At 43.3% G+C, this 19,456-nt stretch overlaps 2 protein-coding genes across 2 annotated transcripts; both read right to left on the bottom strand.

Moving 5' to 3' along the window:
• Nucleotides 1–409: 409 nt before the first annotated feature.
• Nucleotides 410–13,679, bottom strand: LOC124690924 (subtilisin-like protease SBT3.9). Its single transcript, XM_047224245.1, has 14 exons — nt 13,668–13,679; nt 13,249–13,560; nt 5,040–5,052; nt 4,843–4,923; nt 3,517–3,629; nt 3,311–3,402; nt 3,121–3,218; nt 2,872–3,036; nt 2,172–2,782; nt 1,944–2,011; nt 1,537–1,803; nt 1,318–1,435; nt 1,026–1,197; nt 410–948 (listed from the first exon to the last, which is right to left on the bottom strand). The coding sequence occupies exons 1-14, from the start codon at nt 13,677–13,679 to the stop codon at nt 410–412; spliced, it is 2,661 nt and encodes an 886-aa protein (XP_047080201.1).
• A 1,038-nt stretch (nt 13,680–14,717) lies between these two features.
• On the bottom strand, nt 14,718–16,187 carry LOC124688771 (2-alkenal reductase (NADP(+)-dependent)-like). Its single transcript, XM_047222407.1, has 4 exons — nt 15,952–16,187; nt 15,498–15,845; nt 15,303–15,385; nt 14,718–15,232 (listed from the first exon to the last, which is right to left on the bottom strand). The coding sequence occupies exons 1-4, from the start codon at nt 16,168–16,170 to the stop codon at nt 14,860–14,862; spliced, it is 1,023 nt and encodes a 340-aa protein (XP_047078363.1). The 5' UTR covers nt 16,171–16,187; the 3' UTR covers nt 14,718–14,859.
• Between the last annotated feature and the right edge of the window lie 3,269 nt (nt 16,188–19,456).

Below are 19,456 nucleotides of genomic sequence, written 5' to 3' on the forward strand. Positions count from 1 at the left end.
AACCTCTGTGTCGTTGTAAACAAACCTTTCCCGAGTAATGATAATTATCATAAGTTGCAACGAAACAAGTTGGGTTTATAATAGTACACATTCATTTATTCTATACATATTTGCTTGAAATAATTTGAGATGCTGAGTCAATGAAAATGAAAAGATACTGAAAGTCATAAGGAAATAGGCTACCAAAAAATTGTGAAACCAACCATGTTGTAAACTCATATAAATAAAATGCTGCATTTGACAGCAATAGTCAGAAAATGAAATAAACGCTCTCCTAAGAAAATCATACAATCTTATATTGTATTTATGTAAAACATTTACTTATGATAGTAACATACAAATACATTTTCAACATTTCCCAACTCTCATATAAGAGAAATATGTAAACAGATGAAGAGAACCACCAAACTCATGATGTGTCAGCGACGAAGTCTTGTATCACAGTCCGTATAGCAATAGGAATTCTCACCGAGTGCGCACTTCGGTCAGACCATGTCAAACTGCCAAAAGTATACCCACCTTGTACTCTTTGCTTTACTTTAAACGTCAGTCTAAATGTCATGCTTCTACTACCATCTGCAGTGAAATTGATCACTGATGGATCCACCGACATGACTACCCCTGATGGAGCTTCAAAATCCGCTTGGTAAGTCGTTTCCGCCGGCCCAACGTTCGTGATAGTGCGCCAAACTGTGACCTGGTTCTTAAGGTTTGGCACAGCGATTGATGGTAGATTAAGATTGAGTTGGTAGGACTCACAACCATCTAATAGTCTAATGGTGCAATTAAAGAATTTATTATATTCCTTGACATCCACGTCGTAAACCAAGCCGGGGTCGATGGCCCTGTCCGGGTTGATGTGACCACCGCCAAAGTCAAAGGGGTCAGCTAATTTCCTCGGGACCGCGTCAGCTTGTATCGGCATACCAAAACGATCGGTCACAGAAGCTGCAAGGGATATGAAAAAATAATATGAGTCAGCCATAAATTGCGATGATTCATGTGGTACAACTCTCAGTGTGTACCTGTGGTGACTATGGCGGACTTGATCATGGCAGGTGACCAGTCAGGGTGAACCGACTTAAGCAGCGCGGTGACCGCCGAGACATGCGGGCACGCCATTGACGTCCCGGACATGAACACATAGGAGTCGCGTTTGGCTGCCAAGATGCTGACTCCAGGTGCAGCTACGTCGGGCTGTCCAAATATAAAGATACATGTTCAGAGGGTAGATAACAATGATGTGAGTAGAACGTTTGTGGCTATTACGTTTTGAAAAATTTGTATGCCGCTCTGAATGAAGAGGTTGATCTATACCTTGAGTATACCAGGGAAGGCGGGGCTTGGTCCTCTCGACGAGAACGAGGCAACTCTAGGCGACAACACACCGTCTCCAACAACGGTTACAGTAGGCGAGACCTTTACCACCGGATTCCTAGTATGACAAGGGAAGACACACATGATCAAATACTTTTAGAAGGAAAATAAACATGTTCGTCGATCTTACTTCAGGCAACGCGATAGTTGAGCCCTTACTCTGCCATGTTCAAGTAGGATAAGATTCTTTGTGCGATCTCAAAATCCACCAGTACGCAGGGCATAATGCCTTCGCATGCTTCCAGGGAGTCAAGGTTGTTGGCAGTGTACTGTGCAAATATGAGACCCTTGGCGCCAGCCGTGACGGTACGGTTGATGGCATACGGAAGTGCTATAGGGGGCGGCAAGAATGACGCATCCGCTGGTGCATAGCACAGGACGATTTTGCCGGTGACGTTGCTAGACGCCAATGTTTCTTCGTCGCAGCTGCATAAAAGTTGTAAGTTGGACGTAGCAGTTCAGAATGAGTGAATGACTGAGTCGTGACAACTTTTTGTACTAAATGCAGCTACACATATTATGGATCAGAATGAGAATGTGACAAGTGACTGTATTTTATTAATTACCTTCCTGCATCGACAAGACCCTTAAAGTCGCTGCTGATCACAGATGCATTGTAGTGACGAGATTGCCCCTGTGTTTTAAAAGTAAGCACACGTTAATATTAGTTAAAGGAATTAACGGATGCTTTAGGGACGAGCTAAACATTCTTATTGATGTGTCAAAGTTGATCGCCTTTTTCCAACCATCCATGGCACAAACAAAATAATCACTTGAAGATTGATTGTACTAACCACCAGTTTATCTTTGTTCCCGAGAGAAATCAGGGTTGGGAAAGCCCGGTCAATTGTGCTAGCGGCAACCGTGGTAACCCATGGTACGGCGTTAGACATTGTCTGCGGCACGGGCCCATCGTTTCCGCCGGAGAACACAACTGAGATCCCTCTCTGCACAGCATGCAATGTCCCAGGTGCCTCGTGACCGGCCCATCCCAGCGAGATCGACAAGACGTCCACGCCGTCGTGTATGGCATCGTCGATAGCCGCGAGGATTGCTGCTTCGGGGCAATCGTCAACCCAGCACACCTTGTAGATACCAAGCCGTGCACGCGGCGCCCCACCACGTGCCACACCAGCTCCTAGGCCCCCATAGCTCACACCTCGTACCTCCACGCCGGCAATCGTCGAGGCGACGTGTGTGCCATGGCCATCAATGTCCCTAGGCGACTTATAGTCACTCTTGAGCAACTCGGTGCTGATGCCACGACTGTACCACCGTGCGCCTATGATCTTTCTGTTGCAACTCGTGGCGTTGAACATCTCACCGGTTTGGCATTTTCCTTTCCACCGGGCCGGCACAGGACCAAACCCGTCATCGTTAAAACTTCGTGATTCAGGCCATATGCCTGGTGTAACAATGCGGGGTCAATTCTTGCCCAATCATTAGCTTTCCTCATGCATGTTTTAGCTTTAAGCTTGAGATGGGATTGCAAACCTGAATCAATTACACCGATGATAACATCTTCTCCGTACTTCGCTTTCTGGAGGAGGCCTGCTTGTTGTGGTGGTTGGTAGTAGTCAAGGCCAAGGAAGTCCCAGCTCCTAGTTGTGTGTCGTTTGTGAAAAATGTTACGCTTCACAGTGATAACTTCAGGGAACTCTACATTCCGAGGGTTGATTAGCTTACGTCCATCATGATAGCAAGATAAAGTAAAATGGAATCCTAGGATCGACAACTACTTACTTGCTATTGCCCTAGCTTGAGATTCAGTTAACATTGCCGCAAAACCAGAAAATCCATGCTTGTAACTGTAAACTATCGACTTCAAGGCTTCCTCCTTGCTGTGGCAGATTAAACATAAAAGTTAGGATCACTTGCGATTCACTTTCGTGGTGATAATATTTAACATGAACTATCGCAGGATAGTGCGTACCTCCCATGAACAACGGATAGTAAGTCATGGTGCGACGCGGTCACCACAGATGGATCATCATGTTTCTTATCCCCCATATACACTATGTAGAGCTGAGATTTTGATGCAGAAAGTCCGCGACAAAAGTATATTAGAACAACCAGATTCAATGCAGAAACGATGTACAAAGTTGAAGTGTTATGATTAAATAAAAGGAAGCATCTTACTTTGCTCGACGCATTAGCTGAAAGAGGCAACATTGTCACCAGTAGCAGAGCACAACATAATCCTGTTCCCAAACCCATGTCCGAGAAAAGTGTTTGTTCTTGTGTTCTGACGTCTGTGCGTATAGTGTCTATATGTAGCAGCCATGATAACCATGGGGTGCAAGAGCAGTTCAAAGAAGAAAGAGTAGATCTATGTCCTTAGAGGAAGTACCGTGCCTTTTCTTTGGAAGAAGAAGCAACTTGATTTGATCTTGTCTGCCACTATTAAACAGCTAGTACCAAACTGGATACAAATATTATGTTTTCTGATGTAATGACCTGATCGATGTCCAGACAAGGTTTGGATGTCATGACCTCCTTCGTAAGTCGTAACCATGCACTATCTAAATACGCGTCGGTATGCAATACTTAACGAAGTTGACAAACGCCACCTGGATTTAAAAAGTGTATAAGTTGCTAGATGCTGGAGTTCGGAGTCATTGAAACATTCCACACGGCCAATGATTGGTTTGGCTTTGGCCCATGCGATTCTTCAAATGCTACTTGCTTGACAACGTGCGGCTTTACTAATTCGGTGCATCATGGAATTAAAAGTGCTTCAGGATAATATCAGGAGCATCAAGTGGAGTACGCCCGATAGTGGTTTTTTTGAGGGGCAATCAGCAACAATAATCATTCAACCTGTATATATATAGTAGTGGATGACGTAATTTTTTCAAGCTGGCAGTGTCGAGTTTAGTACAAAGCAACCTACATTATCAAAGTGTTGAACAAAGCAAGAATTATGGCCACGGCACCAAATAATATTTCTCAAGCAGCATTTGGCATAACTCTGACGCCCGAGAGTAATATTGTACTTTCTCATAGAAAAAGGTATGGTTAATGAGGGCACATTATCACCTTTTTTCACGAAAAAGAGGCCTTTGCATCGACTGATACATCTGACTTTTATTGTTTTATTAAAGTTTAGGTTGTGCAGAAGATCATTACACCATGTGTCACATATGATTGATACAAATCTATCAACCATCTAAATAAATGGGACTGTTGATGTTTAGAGAGAAGCGATGCCCCTGTTAAGGGTCTCAGTTACGTGTTTATAGCCGATGGAAGTGCCCCATCGATGGAAGTTATAGGGAGAGAAAAGGAAGTGGTGGTGTACTAATACCATCCGGTTCAGTTCCTAGAAGAAACAAAGAGACAAACATAAAAGCTCTTGACACGGACAACATTAAACGGCTTTGCACTAACATATTATAGATCCTAAAATAAAAACGACAGTTGCACTGGTTGGTAAAGCCCAAGCAACCGTCTTAAACCGGTAACAGCCAATATTCAAATCCTCTTGCTTCTGTGTTGGCTGTGGAAGGACCATGTATGGATCTGATGTGTAACCAGTGGTATAACCTGCATAAAAGAAGCATTGTTGAACATATAATCAATTCTTACATTCCATATTGCCAAAGTAAAATGCAAACACCAACTTGGATTTGCCCTTTATCGTTTTTACTAACGCTCCTTACCCTTAACCAATTCCTGAAAGTATTAGTAATATTATTTGGGGGTACAATATTAAAGGCTATGTAAACTATGTACCAAACCACTTTTGCTGAAGGGCACGCCATAAATAAAATCTTATATTGTCTCTTGATAAAAAAACAACATATTTGTTAGGTTGCCAATTTCTTTTAGCTAAGTTATCTCTTGTAAGAATAACTTTACCATATAAGTACCACATCAAAAAAAATTGGAGGTACTTTTATTTTTTAAATATATTTACAAAGGAAATACGTTTGGTCATTCATATAATCTAGATATAATGTTCTGATCGTAAAAGAGCCTAATGTTGTTTGGTTCTAAACAAAAGCTTCGGCTGAGTGGATAGATTAATATCCATTAACCGACGAACGGAATGGAGCTAACACTTACTCCTTTGTTACCAGTTAACACTCTCCTGAATGCTATGTTTACAGGAACTTGGGACAAAACATGAGCTACCAAAACATGTTTTCCTTACACTATGTTATAGTACAAAGATCGATAATGGTGAGACAAAGAAAAATCACCCAGCTATGTATCATCGCAAAACCGATTGTTTTCACCATTCATTTGAAAGGAGACTCTTTCAAAAAATTGATATTTCATTTTCATTAAGCCTTTCCAAAGGGAAAGTCCCAGTGTTTTTTCTTAACTTGAGACAAAGACGTTGAATGCAGATATTTAAAAGTTTAAAGAGCCACGTGCTCAATAGATATTTACTTTTGATCTCTAAGACTTCCACTCCAAGTGCACCCTCGTCTTTTGGCCTACAAATGATGTTCCTCCTGTAAGTATATATTTTTTCTTATTGCGGTCGCTTTGCCAAAAAAAACACCTAGATCGAAAGTAGTCCAATCTCTTCCTAATCCATTTAGGTATTTCAAAGCAAGATAGCATAAACGTCAGGAGGCTCGTTAATACTGAATTAATAAGCACTAACCAGTTATCATAAGAGAGGAGTTTCCAGCCCAATTTTTGAGCTTCCTCTCAAAACAATCTTTCATTGGTTTCCACTCCCAATTTTATATTTTTCTAAAGTGAATAGGTATTCCCAAATATCTAAATGGAAAATTACCTACCTCACTTCCATTGGTTTCCACTCCCCATTTTCTAATTTTCTAAACTGAATAGGTATTCCGAAATATCTAAATGGAAAATTACCTAACTCACACCTAAATAAATTGCTATGTTGATCCCACATATTCTTTGCTTTATTAAAACAAAAACCACCCTTATGGAAGTTAATTTTTATTCCGATAATTATTCAAAGATACAAAGAATAAGTTTCATATTCAACGCCTTTTCGATGTCATGTGCCATGAAAATGATTGTGTTATTTGCATACCCAATAATCGATATCCCCTCAACTAGATGAAGTATGGGAGACAAGTAGGAAATAGCTTGTAAGAGGAAAAATACTAGCGACACACCTAAAAATATTCCACGCCACTGGTATAAAAACTGGATACACCACCACTATTTGCTTACCGGCCGCGTGCACATAAGACGCCATTAGTATTTTAGGATTCAGCTGGGAGCATGCTCAAGGTCTTTAGTGGCCTCCAATATTTGACTATGCCACTAGTATTTAAATACCAACGGCGTGCGAGAAAAAATCATACGCCGTTGATCGTACCCTGCCTAACCACACTCTGCTCTTTTTTCTTTGACTTTCCCACACCTGGAAAAAATCTCGCAAACCGCCGCTAACCCGTCACGAGCGACACCGAACGGCCACCTATCTTATATGTCCTTGCTCCCTTCTTCTTGTTTCCTCTTTTATTTCCAAGTCTAGAGCGCAAGCCTAGCCACAATTCATTTTGCCGTTGTCGTCGGTCGAGTCCAGAGCGCAAGTCTAGGTACATTTTAGTTTTTTCGTTTCCAGAGACTAGGAAAAATGTTTGAATTCAAAAAAAAATTAGATTTATTTTTTTAAAATAAACAATGTTAAAAAACTGTTTAAATTAAAAAAGAATGTTCAATTCTAAAAAGTTCAAAACTTTAAAAAGCTCAGGTTGAAAAAGTTCAAAAAAAAAACCCAACCGCACCAAAAGAACCACGGAAAACCCCAAAACTAGAAAAGAACATGAAAAAATGGAGAAAATGAAAAAACCGGAAAACCTTCGCGTGATGGGCCGGAAAGAAAACCTAAAAGAAAGGCACGAACAAAAACCCACATAACTGACAAACTAGCAACAACCAGCAAGAAAACTAGAAAACTGACAAATTGTTGTTGTCCTAAATGGGCCGACCCATGTCAAGCGTCCATAAGGGCGAGCACACCGCACACAATGAGTGTCACTAACCCCTATTCCGTGCAACAACCCCATTTGTAGTATTTGGCCCGGGCCCTCCTTTCTTTCTTCGTCCTATTATTATGGCCCGGCTTACAACATAGAGAAAACCTATACACCGATCAGGTTGGTGGCTACGGGGGGTTATGTATGCCGACCTGGTCGGCACGGACTAGGCGGTGCACACCCCCCAGGCAGGTTGTTGGGCAGGCCCAAAATTCCCCCACCTTTTATTTTATTTTATTTTTTTTGCTTTTTCATTTTTTTGTTCTATTTTTCTTTTTTACGTTTTGCAAAAGCTGATTCTTTTTAGATCTGATTTTTTAAAATCCAGAATTTTAAAATTTTAGTTTTTCCTGAAATCTAAATATTTTCAAATTTTGAATATTTTCCGAACTCGAACATTTATTTGAGATTGAACATTTTTTCAGATTTTTTATTTTTTTTCAAAATTTGAACGCTTTTCGAATACGAACTTTTTTTGAATACGAACAATTTTCAAATTTGAATATTTTTCTAATTTGAACACTTTTAAAATTTCTAACATTTTTCAGACTTGAACATTTCAAATTTAAACTATTTTCACATTTGAACATATTTTAATTTGAAATATGTTTGAACCTAATATTTTTGAATTTGAACAAAAAAGAAAAATAAAGAGAAAAGAAAAGGAAACAAAAAAGAAAACAGAAAAATAAACAAAAAGGAAATAAAAAACTAAAACCGAAAAACGAAAAAGAAGAAAAAACGTTTAATGGGCTAGGCCCAATACCCGACCAGGGTGTGCGGTGCGTGTTAGGCATCGACCTTGTCAGTGTATAGGATTGGCCGGTGGCTACCGGCCATCGCACACTCCCCGCGCGGGTGTGGGCTAGCCCAGGTAGCCTTTTCTTGTTTTTTTTTCTCTTTTCAGTCTCCTTTTTCTTTTCACCTTTCTTTTTTATGTTTTTCATTTATGTTTTCTATTTTCCGTTTTGTTTATATTTATTTTTCAATTTTTAAAAAATTTAAATTTTAAAAATTGTTCAAATCGAGAAAATGTTTAAATAAAAAAATGTTCAAATTTGAAAATGGTTCGATTGTGAGAAACGTTCAAATCTGAAAACCGTTCAAATTTGAAACTTGCTCAAATTTGAAAACCGTTCAAACATGAAAAATGTTAATATTTAAAACGTTTTTTTTTTTCAAATCCAATTTTGAAAAAATATTCAAATTTGAAATACGTTCATATTCTAAAATGTTCAAATTATGAAAAAAAAATTTAAAAAGAGAAAAATGTTCAAGTTCAAAAAATGTTAAAATTTTGAAAAAAGAAAGAAAAAATGTGAAAAAAAGTTTAATCTAAAAAAAATGTTCAAGTTCGAAAAATGCTTAAATTTTGAAAATATTTAAATTTCAAAAAAACTAAATTTTTAAAATTCCATATTTTAAAAAATCGGATCTAAAAAGGATCTTTTGGAAAACGTAAAAGAAAAATAAAAAATAGAACGTAAAAAACAAAAAAGCAAAAATTAAATAAAATAATAGGAGGGGCAACGTTGGGCCGGCCCAACAACCCGCCTTGGGGTGTGCGGCGCATGGTTCATGCCGACCAGGTCGGCATACAGCACCCCCTACAATATATACTCTCCACTCTATAATTATTGTCAACTTGTCGTAATTTTAGTTCAAAATAAAATTATGGACAGGACGAAGTAAACTGCTAAAACGTTCAATTTTGTGGCCGGGGATTTTCGTGCAAAAAACAAAACCTAGCCCAACAATCAGAAGCAAAAAAAAGTGTTCAAAACTTTTTATTATGCAAATTTGTTGTATTCTCGTGAGTATAAAAATTCCCTCCGTTTCTGGATCTTAGTAAACGAAACAAAAGAGTCCAAAAGCTCGCGAAAGCATACGTGAAGCACCGAGTCACTTGAAGGTGTTCCAGTGGCTCTTTTCACATCGGCCTGGTGTGTGGTCGACACTGATGTCGCTTCTCGTGATGTGCTCGATAAAATCTTGGCTCGTAACGTGGCGTAGCTGTACAACTTGATGTCATGGTTTTCTTGGGTCGGTGATGTCCGATGCAAACAGATTCTCGAACATAAAATTAGCAACCTTAGGTTCGCTGCCACCTCACGAGAAAAGCAACCCTTAGGTAAGTCACCATCTCATAAAAGGGGATCTGTTGTTGTTGTTGTTGTTGTTGTTGTTGTTGTTGTTGTTGTTGTTGTTTACCGAGCTTCATGCACGACAGCTTGAGCTTTTTTGCATCAACTTTGGGGATATTATCTTACTACCAAAATTTAATGAGGCGGAAGGAATTCAACAATACAGGTCAATATGTCTTTTTAATGTATGTTTTAATTGTTTTTACAAAATTGCTACTATTAGACTGAATTCAGTGGTTGATCATGTGGTGCGCCCCACTCAGATTGATTTCATGCAAGGTCTGTACATCTTGGATGAAGGTATAATGTTGCATAAAACAGTACATGAGATGCACCGCAAGAAGTTGAATGGGGTAATCCTCAAAATAGACTTCGAGAAAGCCTATGATAATGTCAAATGGTCTTTCCTTCAATAAACTTTGAGGATGGAAGGTTTCTTTGAGGAGTGGCGTGCGATTAATTAATAACTTTATTTTTGGAGGAAGTGTTGCCATTAAGGTCACCTGGTAAATACTTTCAGACAAAAAATGGTTGAGATAAGGCGATCATCTATCTCCAATGTTATTCAACATTGTGGCGAATATGCTTGCCATTTTAATTGAGCGTGTTAAGGTTGATCGCCAGACTGAAGGTGTAGTACCCCACTTGGTGGATGGGGGTCTCTCTATCCTTTAGTATGCGGACGATACAATTCTCTGTATGGATCATGATCTCGACAAAGCTAGAAACCTGAAACTTATTCTATCAACTTTTGAGCATTTGTTAGGTCTTAACATTAATTTTCATAAAAGTGATTTTTTTTGTTTTGGCGAGACTCAAGACGAGGCTAACAAACACACCGAACTTTTTGGATGTGGGTTAGGCAGTTTTCCAATTAGCTACCTGGGCATTCCTGTTCATTATCGGAGGCTTACTATTGTTGAATGGAAAATAGTCGAGAAGAGACTTCAGAAGCGACTTTCTAGTTGGAAAGGAAAATTACTATCTCTAGGTGGAAGATTAGTCCTTATTAATTTAGTACTCACTAATGTGGTATTGTATATGATTTTGTTCTTCCAGTCGTAGATTGAATTATTTCCGGTCAAGATTCTTTTGGCAAGGAGATAGTGAGAAAAAGAAGTACCGGTTAACTAAATAGAGTGTTGTTTGCCGTCCAAAAGATCAGGGTGAACTTGGTGTCCATGATCTCGAGGTTAAGAACAGAGCCTTGCTTGGAAAGTGGTTGGATAGCTAGGTTATTAACCCAGGACGGTGTATGGCACAACATATTGCGGAGAAAGTATATTGGATCAAATGCGATTTCACAGGTTATCTGGAAATCCGGTGATTCGCATTTTTGGGCTGGTCTTATGGCTACCAAAAAATACTTCTTCCCTTATGGTTCTTTCTCCATTAGAGATGGGTCAGAGATAAAGTTCTGGAAGGATATATGGTTGGGAACAACCACACTTCGAGAACAGTATCTTGCCTTATACAATATTGTACGTCATAAGAGCGACATGCTCCAGAAGGTGATGGAAACAATTCCTCTGTCTATGGCGCAGGCGGGATCTCATTGAACCTCGGTTGGCTTCTTGGAATGAGTTGCTACAACGCTTACACGCAGTTCAGTTGCTACCGGGTTCCGACGAATTTCACTGGGGCCTCGCTAAGAATGGAGTATTCTCGGTAGGTTCCATGTATAAGGCTTTAGTTGAACCCATTCAGTCGGTGCTTACTAATAAAAACATTTGGAAGATGAAGATACCATTGAAAACTAAGGCGTTTGCATAGTACCTTCGTCGTGTGGTCATTCTTACCAAACATAACCTTGCAAAGCATAACCGGCATGGATGTAAGAGATGTATTTCTGTCATGAAGAAGAGACAATAAAACATCTTTTCTTCCAGTGCCGGTTTGCTAGATCTATATGGTCAATCATTCAGATAGGTTCTACTGGTCTTATACCCTCCAAGAAGCATGGCACATATTTTTGGCAATTGGCTGAATGTGGTGGATTCTAGGTTTAAGGTTCTTATCAGGGTGGGGTGGGAGTGATTGCCATAATTTGGTCACTTTGGCTATGTAGAAATGACAAGGTTTTTAATAATAAATGTTTTTCTCTTATGCAGGTCATCTACCGGTGTACGGCTTTGCTCCGTATATGGTCACCGCTCCAATGTCTGGAAGACCGCGATCTCTTTACGGAGGTGTCTACATGTTTGAAGGAAACAACCAAGGAGTTTATTGTCCAACATGGGTGGCTACATAGTCGTAGAATTTTGCCTCCTATGACTGGTGCGGATGACTAACTATGTTCTTTTTATTCTACTATTTGTAGTAACTTTGTGTGAGTGATTGACTTTTTGAACAGCTATGTGCATCCTGATTATACAGAGGCTAGATGTATTGCTTGAAACTTCTGAGTAATAAAACACACTTTATCGAAAAAGGTAAGTCACCATCTCCCGGTTAGCAGTTGCCTCCTCGACTAGACACCTCGGAGACATGATTCCGTCCATGGATACTGTAGGATCTCACTGCATCTATCTATTTGCTGCCGCCGGTTCTTGCATTTTTTATGGCGGCAGCTCTGAGGAGCTTCAAGATCAAGACATCAACGTCAGGAGGGTTGTGAGGGAGCTACAGTCGTATACGTGTACGACAAAGAGGTGCAGAAGGAGGTGGCCAAGAGCCCCGCAATGAAGGAGAGAGGCGCCAATCCTTATTCCTTAAGGTCTCAAGCAGCATGTGAGGACATTTGGTTTTAATCGAAAAATGGTTCAAGTTTTTCAGTAATTCGGTATAATAAAAAATTATAACCAAAATTCTATCGGTTTTTTTAGTTAGCCAATAGTTCGGTTAAACCAATAACTTGATGGTGTTCGGTTTTAAACCGAATTGACCGAACTTGACAAACTGATAGAAAATAATAGCGCAGATACGGGTCTCCGTATGGTGTGGTGGTACTCAGACAGCTAGACCATGACATGAGTTACTTGCACTTAATCTCGGAAGTCTCTTTCCGTAGTAAGAACATCTCCACCTGCGCGGCTCAAATAGTCGCCGGCAGGGACGCCGACACTGTCGTATGAAGGGCGTCGGCATAGCATCCTACATTTGGGAGAGCTGCTCCCACACCGGCGCGTCCCCATACGATAGCTACGATAGATGATTTGAAATAAAAACACAAACAAAAGCATAGAAATTCAAATAAATTTTCGAATTTGAAGTTTCAGCCAACACACGGCCACCAAATTTGAATAGGTTTTCGAATATGAAGTTTGGGTCAACATACGGCCACCGAATCGCCGTCTCCGGCTGCAAAAAGCAACTTCAGCTTTCAAGCCAACTGATCAGATGAACAGGGTCATGGGCGGCTCAACCTCGATGACTTCCTCATCGCCGGTGAGCCCCAGCGGCAGCTCCGTCGCTGCAACAAGATCCACGGTCGCCGGGGGAGGCATGAACGTCGACGGTGCCGACGGAGACATGAACGTAGAGGGTGCCGGGGGAGACGCCGACGCAGCTCGGGCCGCCAGCACCTCTTGGCCGATGCGCTCGCGGTACATCTCATGCCACGCCCGCGCCAACGGGTCCATCTTCTCCATGTCGGCCATCAAGATCTTGGATTCTTAAAACATCTTGGCCAATGAAAGCTGTGTCGCTTCGTTGGTGGCCTTCATGGCAGCAACGTGAGCTTCCATCTTTGCCGCCTCCACCTTCTCCCTCTCCAACTTGATCTTCATGTCTTGCTTGTCGATGATTGCCTTCCACACGACGGCGGCCCTATCCGCCGCTTTGTTGTTCTCCACTGAGAATGAGGTTATCATCTTCTCGAGGGAGGCGTCCATGGCGGTCAATGTCAGCGACGCATTCCTCTCGGCTTTGGCCTTCTTGTTTCCAATGGGGCGCCCGGTGGAGGCGCCGGCTGGATCGACCGGCCCTTCTACCCCGTCCTTGTTTAGAGTGAGGCGGAGGTCGTCCCATTTCTTGCAACCTTGTAGCTTGTTGAAGCAATGCATGAAGGAGAAGTCTTTGTCCTCGTTTTTGTACTTGTACATCTCGAGGGCGTTGAGCATCTAATAATACATGATACAATAACAAGATATAGAACAATATGGATCATCAAATAGATACACTATAATGCATTATGAAATAGACATCACTAAATGGGCGTAGATCATACCCAATCCACCATCGTCTTGCCGCTCTCCTTCCGGTTCGTAATCTTCTCATACTAGCAATGGAACTTGCTACACGCCGACTTGATGATGTTCCAACGATGGGAGAGGGTGCCCTTGTTCCGGTTCATGTTGATGGTGGCATAGTCACTATAGTTCTTCTTCTATTTGAAGGAATCGAGGATGCGCTTGTAGTACTTGCATCGGGTTTGGTTGGCGCCGGTGATGGGGCAAAAGCTCACTTGCTTCCACGCCTCGATAAGACATTCATCCTCCAAAGACCTCCACCTCGGACCACGAGTGTCACCGGAACGTCTGCGCGTCGTCGTCCTCGTCGCCCAAGCTGAGGCATGCTTCCTCAGCGGACGCCGCTTTCGCTGCGTCGAGAGCGGCGACGTGGCGCCTTTTGTGGTCGGCCGTCGCAAAGGACCATCGGCGTTTCTCCTCCTCCCACTCCTCCTGTGACATGTTCGCCGGCTTCTCCTTCAGCATCACGGTGCGCTGCTTCGGCGGCGCCTTCGTCAGCGGCTTCGTTGCCTTCGCCGGAGCATTTCTCTTTGGTGGCATGGCGGCGGCGAGGGTTTTTCGGGTTGGAGGCTGTGGTTTTCGGGTTGGAGGCTGGATGGAAGATGGAGTGGCGGGCGGGAGAAATGAACGGCGGAGGAGACGGGGTTTTGATGGAAAACATGTATAATCTTGGGATGTGTGGCTGACATGCGGCTCCCACGCGCAAAATTTTCTGCCCCGCGAGGCGCCGGCGCGCCCGATTCGCGCCCTTCGCCAAGGGGCTGGTACGGGGTTGCCGGCGCTTCTATTGGGCTCGAAAAAGCGTCAGCGCTATTTAGAGTGCACCGATGTGAGCCTATTTTCGCTCCCGTCCCCCAAAACGCTATCGAGGCCGCTATGGGGCGCGCCGGTAGAGATGCTCTAACATGTCTGTTGTTTAGCATTTCCGGAGTTGCGACCATGCACACACCACTACTCCTGGAAATAGCCATATAGCGTCAGACATATTGCACATTTAGAAAGTGTGGGCACGACATATTCTGACAATATAAGTGGGTGTTAAGTGTTAACCAAGCATAGCAACAACTTAAATTCAGGTAGAACTCGTCGTCTCTCATGCACACCTTCGGCTCAGCGGGACAAACTTTTATTTCACGCTAGACTGCTGAGAAGTAATTAACCTGTTTTATTCTATGGCAGCTTAACGAGCTTCTTGCCAACATTTTCGCCGCGGAATAGCGCGGCGAAAGCCGACGGGACGCTCTCCAGCCCGTTGGATACGTCCTCAATGACCTGAATCCTACCCTCGCGGATCCAGTTGCCGATGATCACGTTGTACTCGTGGAACTGGGTCATGAAATCGTAGGACAAGAAGCCTCGGAGGGCGATGCGCTTGTAGACCACCTCCAGCAGGCCCGGCGCGGCTCGCCTCCCCGGGTCGGTGTACTCGGCGATGGCCCCGCAGACGGCGACCCGGCCGTACGTGTTCATGTTGGCGAGGGCGGCCTCCAGCATCTCGCCACCGACGTTCTCGAAGTAGATGTCGATCCCGTCAGGGAAGTACCTGTTGCAATTTGGAGGCTCATTTTAGCAATTAGCTACACATATGTTAATTTTGGGAGTAGAGAACTCACTTGTTCAGTGCGGACTTGAGGTCGAGCTCCTCTTTGTAGTTGAAGGCGTCGTCGAACCCCAGCTTGTCTTTCAGCAGGTCCACCTGAAATTCAAATTTGTGGTCAGAAATTCGGATGTTGCCGATTTCTTGGGTGCAAATAATTTGAACGTGAAGCTGGCAGAATATGAATGGGGAGGCGTGAAGCTGGTAGTGCCTTGGCTTGGGTGCCGGCGCAGCCGACCACGTAGCATCCAGCTAGCTTGGCGAACTGGCCAACGAGGCTACCAACGGAGCCCGACGCCGCAGACACGAACACCTTCTCCCCACTCTGCGGCTGGCACACCTCGAAGAACCCGCCGTAGGCCGTCGTCCCGCTCATCCCCAGGACGCCGACGTGGTAGGACAAGGGGAAGCCGGAGGAGGCGTCAACCTTGCACATAACAGGGGACGGCCGGAATAGCGTGTACTCCTCCCACGCGAGCACGCCGGCGACCACATCGCCCACCTCGTACTCCAGGCATGCCGACGCCAACACCTCGCCGACTCCATGCGCCACGATCCTCTACAGGCCAGCAGCAAAAAAAAAACGATCAAGAGACACATAACAGGGCACCGGCCAGCCGGATCACCGTTCGTCGTTCGGTGGTGGTTGACAGTTGCATAATTACCTCGCCGGGCACGATAGCGCCGACGGATTGTTGGGACGCACTGTGGCGTTTCATGCGGTTGAGCTGACCGGGGTCGATGGACACGTACATGTTCCTCACCAGGACCTCGCCGGACTCTGCCGTCCAATGCACCGGTGCAGACTTCACCTCGAAGTCGTCCTCCGACGGGGAACCATCCACGTGGTGCCTCACGGCGATGTACCGGTTCTCGACCTCCATTGATCGGTTGATAGGTCGACGGCCGGCTGCTCACAGTCGCTAAGAAGAGAACAGCTAATGTGTGGACCGAACTGGATCAATTGCCAAGTGGTCGATATATATTTAACCGTGGGAAGAGTTGGCTGGGTGTTGGGATAATATGTACTCGTTTGGTTGGATGTCGTTTCCATAAGCAGCTCCGGTCAAATTTATTCGAACTTGTCAATTCCGTTATGTGGTCGATAACGATGCCTCACTGTGTTGTATTCAAATTTGTCCATTCCGTTGAATAATAACACTGTTAACACATATGGCATGAACTATTTGTACCCAAAGCAGCCATGCATAATGCATACTTTTCATCCACCCATGCATGCTCTATTGACTATTTGTCCCGAAAGCAGCCATGCATAATGCATACTTTTCCTCCACCCATGCATGCTCTTATCCTTGACAACCAGCATGAATCACTATTCGTTTCTGACTTCATCAAGGTAGAACTGTCTTGGACATCGTTTCTGTCAATCTCCGGCTATCCCTCCTCCTATCATCATGCAGCAGTGAAATCTTATGCATCCTCAACATAAGGTTGCACTCATATATCAGTTCATAAGATCATCATAGAAGATAACATATACTCAACGTGGGCTAGTGTCCCTTCGAATCGTCGTTCACTTTCTGCTTACTGTGTTTCTTTGTGATTTCCTCATTGACTGGAAGACGAAGAAACAGATTGCGGTTTCCCGTTCGAGGCAGAGGCTGAGTTGCGAGCTATAGCTCTATAACGGCAAATGTGACTCTATTACGCAGGTTATTGGAGGACTTTGCTATTTCTGCTACCGCACTCTCCTCTCTTTTCTGAAAGTACAAAAGCATGAGCTCACCAAGCACTCAAGTGTTGATGTCTCCTTTGTGCATGATCGGATCATATTCTCGATCTTCAATATGTGTCTTCTGAGTTATAGTTGGCGGATTTCTCCATGAAGGGTGAGACTAGAACACATCATGGTTTTTTTTTTCTCCAAACTCAGTATTTTCAACTGATAACCCCCAAGGGGACCACCGTAGTATAATTCGATAAGTATTTGAGTGTCGAACCCACCATATGTTGAAGATAAACTATCTATTCTCTGAAGCCCTATACCCAACTTATATGGCCTTCTACGCAAAGCTAAGATCTATAGTGTGTTTGTGTGGGTGTGTGGATAGGTTTCTACTATAAAACTATATGTGCTAAAATTAAAATGCAATGGGTAAAACTATATGTGCTGAAATTAAAATGTAATGAGTAAAACTAATGCAAGAAAAGTAAAGTGCAGTAAAGTAAAGTGAGATGGAGTGAAGTAAAGTGGAGTAACTCAATGGAGTAAGTGTTCTGGCAAATTGCTACTTTATTTATGTGGTTGTCATAATTAGTGAAGCGTAAAGATATTCTTTTTATTGTTTCTTCTAAGGAGGAGTCATGAATAGGTGCAACCATAGACATGAGCAAATACATCCCTAGTGATTGATTCCAATGCCAATTAAGAGCAAACAAGAGAATTATTAAGACATAAAGTTCAACCCCCGCATTTAGATCTAAGGTCCCCATGATAATACCCCCATTGATTAACCATGAATTAATACAACATGCATGTATCTCTAAGACTTGGGATTCGGTTTCTGTCAAACTCCGTCTATCCCTCATCCTATCAACATGCAAGGGTGGCAACCTTGTGCATCCCCCAACATATGTGCGCACTCATATGTTAGTACAACAAGTTCATCATAAAAGATAGCATATACTTGTATGCAACAACAACAAATTATATCACAATTGCCAAGAACAAGTTACAACTCAAACATCAAAATATAGATACAATAGATCATGGGAAAACAATATAATGCATCATACATCATGTTTGTCAAGAGATTACAAAGGGTAGATGAAAATGGTGCAGAGGGTGTTGATAAAGATGAAGATGATGACCACACCGGAGGGGGGTGGAGTCCACCGGAGGCGATTCCGGCAGCGTTTCCCCCTCTGATCTCTGCCGGCGGTGGCCTGCTGACTCTCTGCTTATGTGTTTTTGTTCTTCGCCGTCGTAGTCTCGACGAAACCCTAGAGATCGTATGTATAGGGGTTTTTAGGTCAAAACAAGTTGGTTTGCGAAAGATTGAGGCGAATCGGACGGACGAGGTGAAAAAGAGCACAGGTGGAGCGCCTTAGATGGGGCGCGCTGATACGTCTCCAACGTATCGATAATTTCTTATGTTCCATGCCACTTTATTGATGATATCTACATGTTTTATACACATTATATGTCATATTTATGCATTTTCTGGAACTAACCTATTAACAAGATGCCGAAGTGCCGGTTCTCGTTTTCTACTGTTTTTGGTTTCAGAAATCCTAGTAACGAAATATTCTCGGAATTGGACGAAATCAACGCCCAGGTTCCTATTTTGCCCGGAAGCATCCAGAACACCCGAGAGCCGCCAGAGGGGGGCCCTGTGGGCCCCAGATGACATGGTGGCGCGGCCAGGGCTGGGCCCGCGCCACCCTATGGTGTGGTTGCCCCTTCGACCCCCCTGCGCCGCCTCTTCGCCTATATAAAGCCCCTGCATCGAAAACCCTTACGGAGGAAGCCACGATACGAGAAAAGTTCCAGAGCCGCCACCATCGCGAAGCCAAGATCTGGGGGACAGGAGTCTCTGTTCCGGCACCCTGCCGGAGCGGGGAAGTGCCCCGGAAGGCTTCTCCATCGACACCGCTGCCATCTCCACCGCCATCTTCATCACCGCTGCTGCTCCCATGAGGAGGGAGTAGTTCTCCATCGAGGCTCGGGGCTGTACCGGTAGCTATGTGGTTCATCTCTCTCCTATGTAGTTCAATACAATAATCTCATGAGCTGCCTTACATGATTGAGATTCATATGATGATGCTTGTAATCTAGATGTCATTATGCTAGTCAAGTGGGTTTTACTTATGTGATCTCCGGAGACTCCTTGTCCCACGTGTGTAAAGGTGACGAGTGTGTGCACCGTGTGGGTCTCTTAGGCTATATTTCACGAAGTACTTATTCACCGTTGAAGAGCGTAGTGAAGTGCTTATTTATATCTCTTGATGATTGCAATGTGTTTGTATCACAATTTATCTATGTGCTACTCTAGTGATGTGTTATTAAAGTAGTTTTATTCCTCCTGCATGTGTGCAAAGGTGACAGTGTGTGCACCGTGTTAGTACTTGGTTTATGCTATGATCATGATCTCTTGTAGATTGCGAAGTTAACTATTGCTATGATAATATTGATGTGATCTATTCCTC

The sequence above is a fragment of the Lolium rigidum genome, chromosome 2 (assembly GCF_022539505.1).
Source record: "Lolium rigidum isolate FL_2022 chromosome 2, APGP_CSIRO_Lrig_0.1, whole genome shotgun sequence".
NCBI classification, from domain to species: Eukaryota; Viridiplantae; Streptophyta; class Magnoliopsida; order Poales; family Poaceae; genus Lolium; species Lolium rigidum.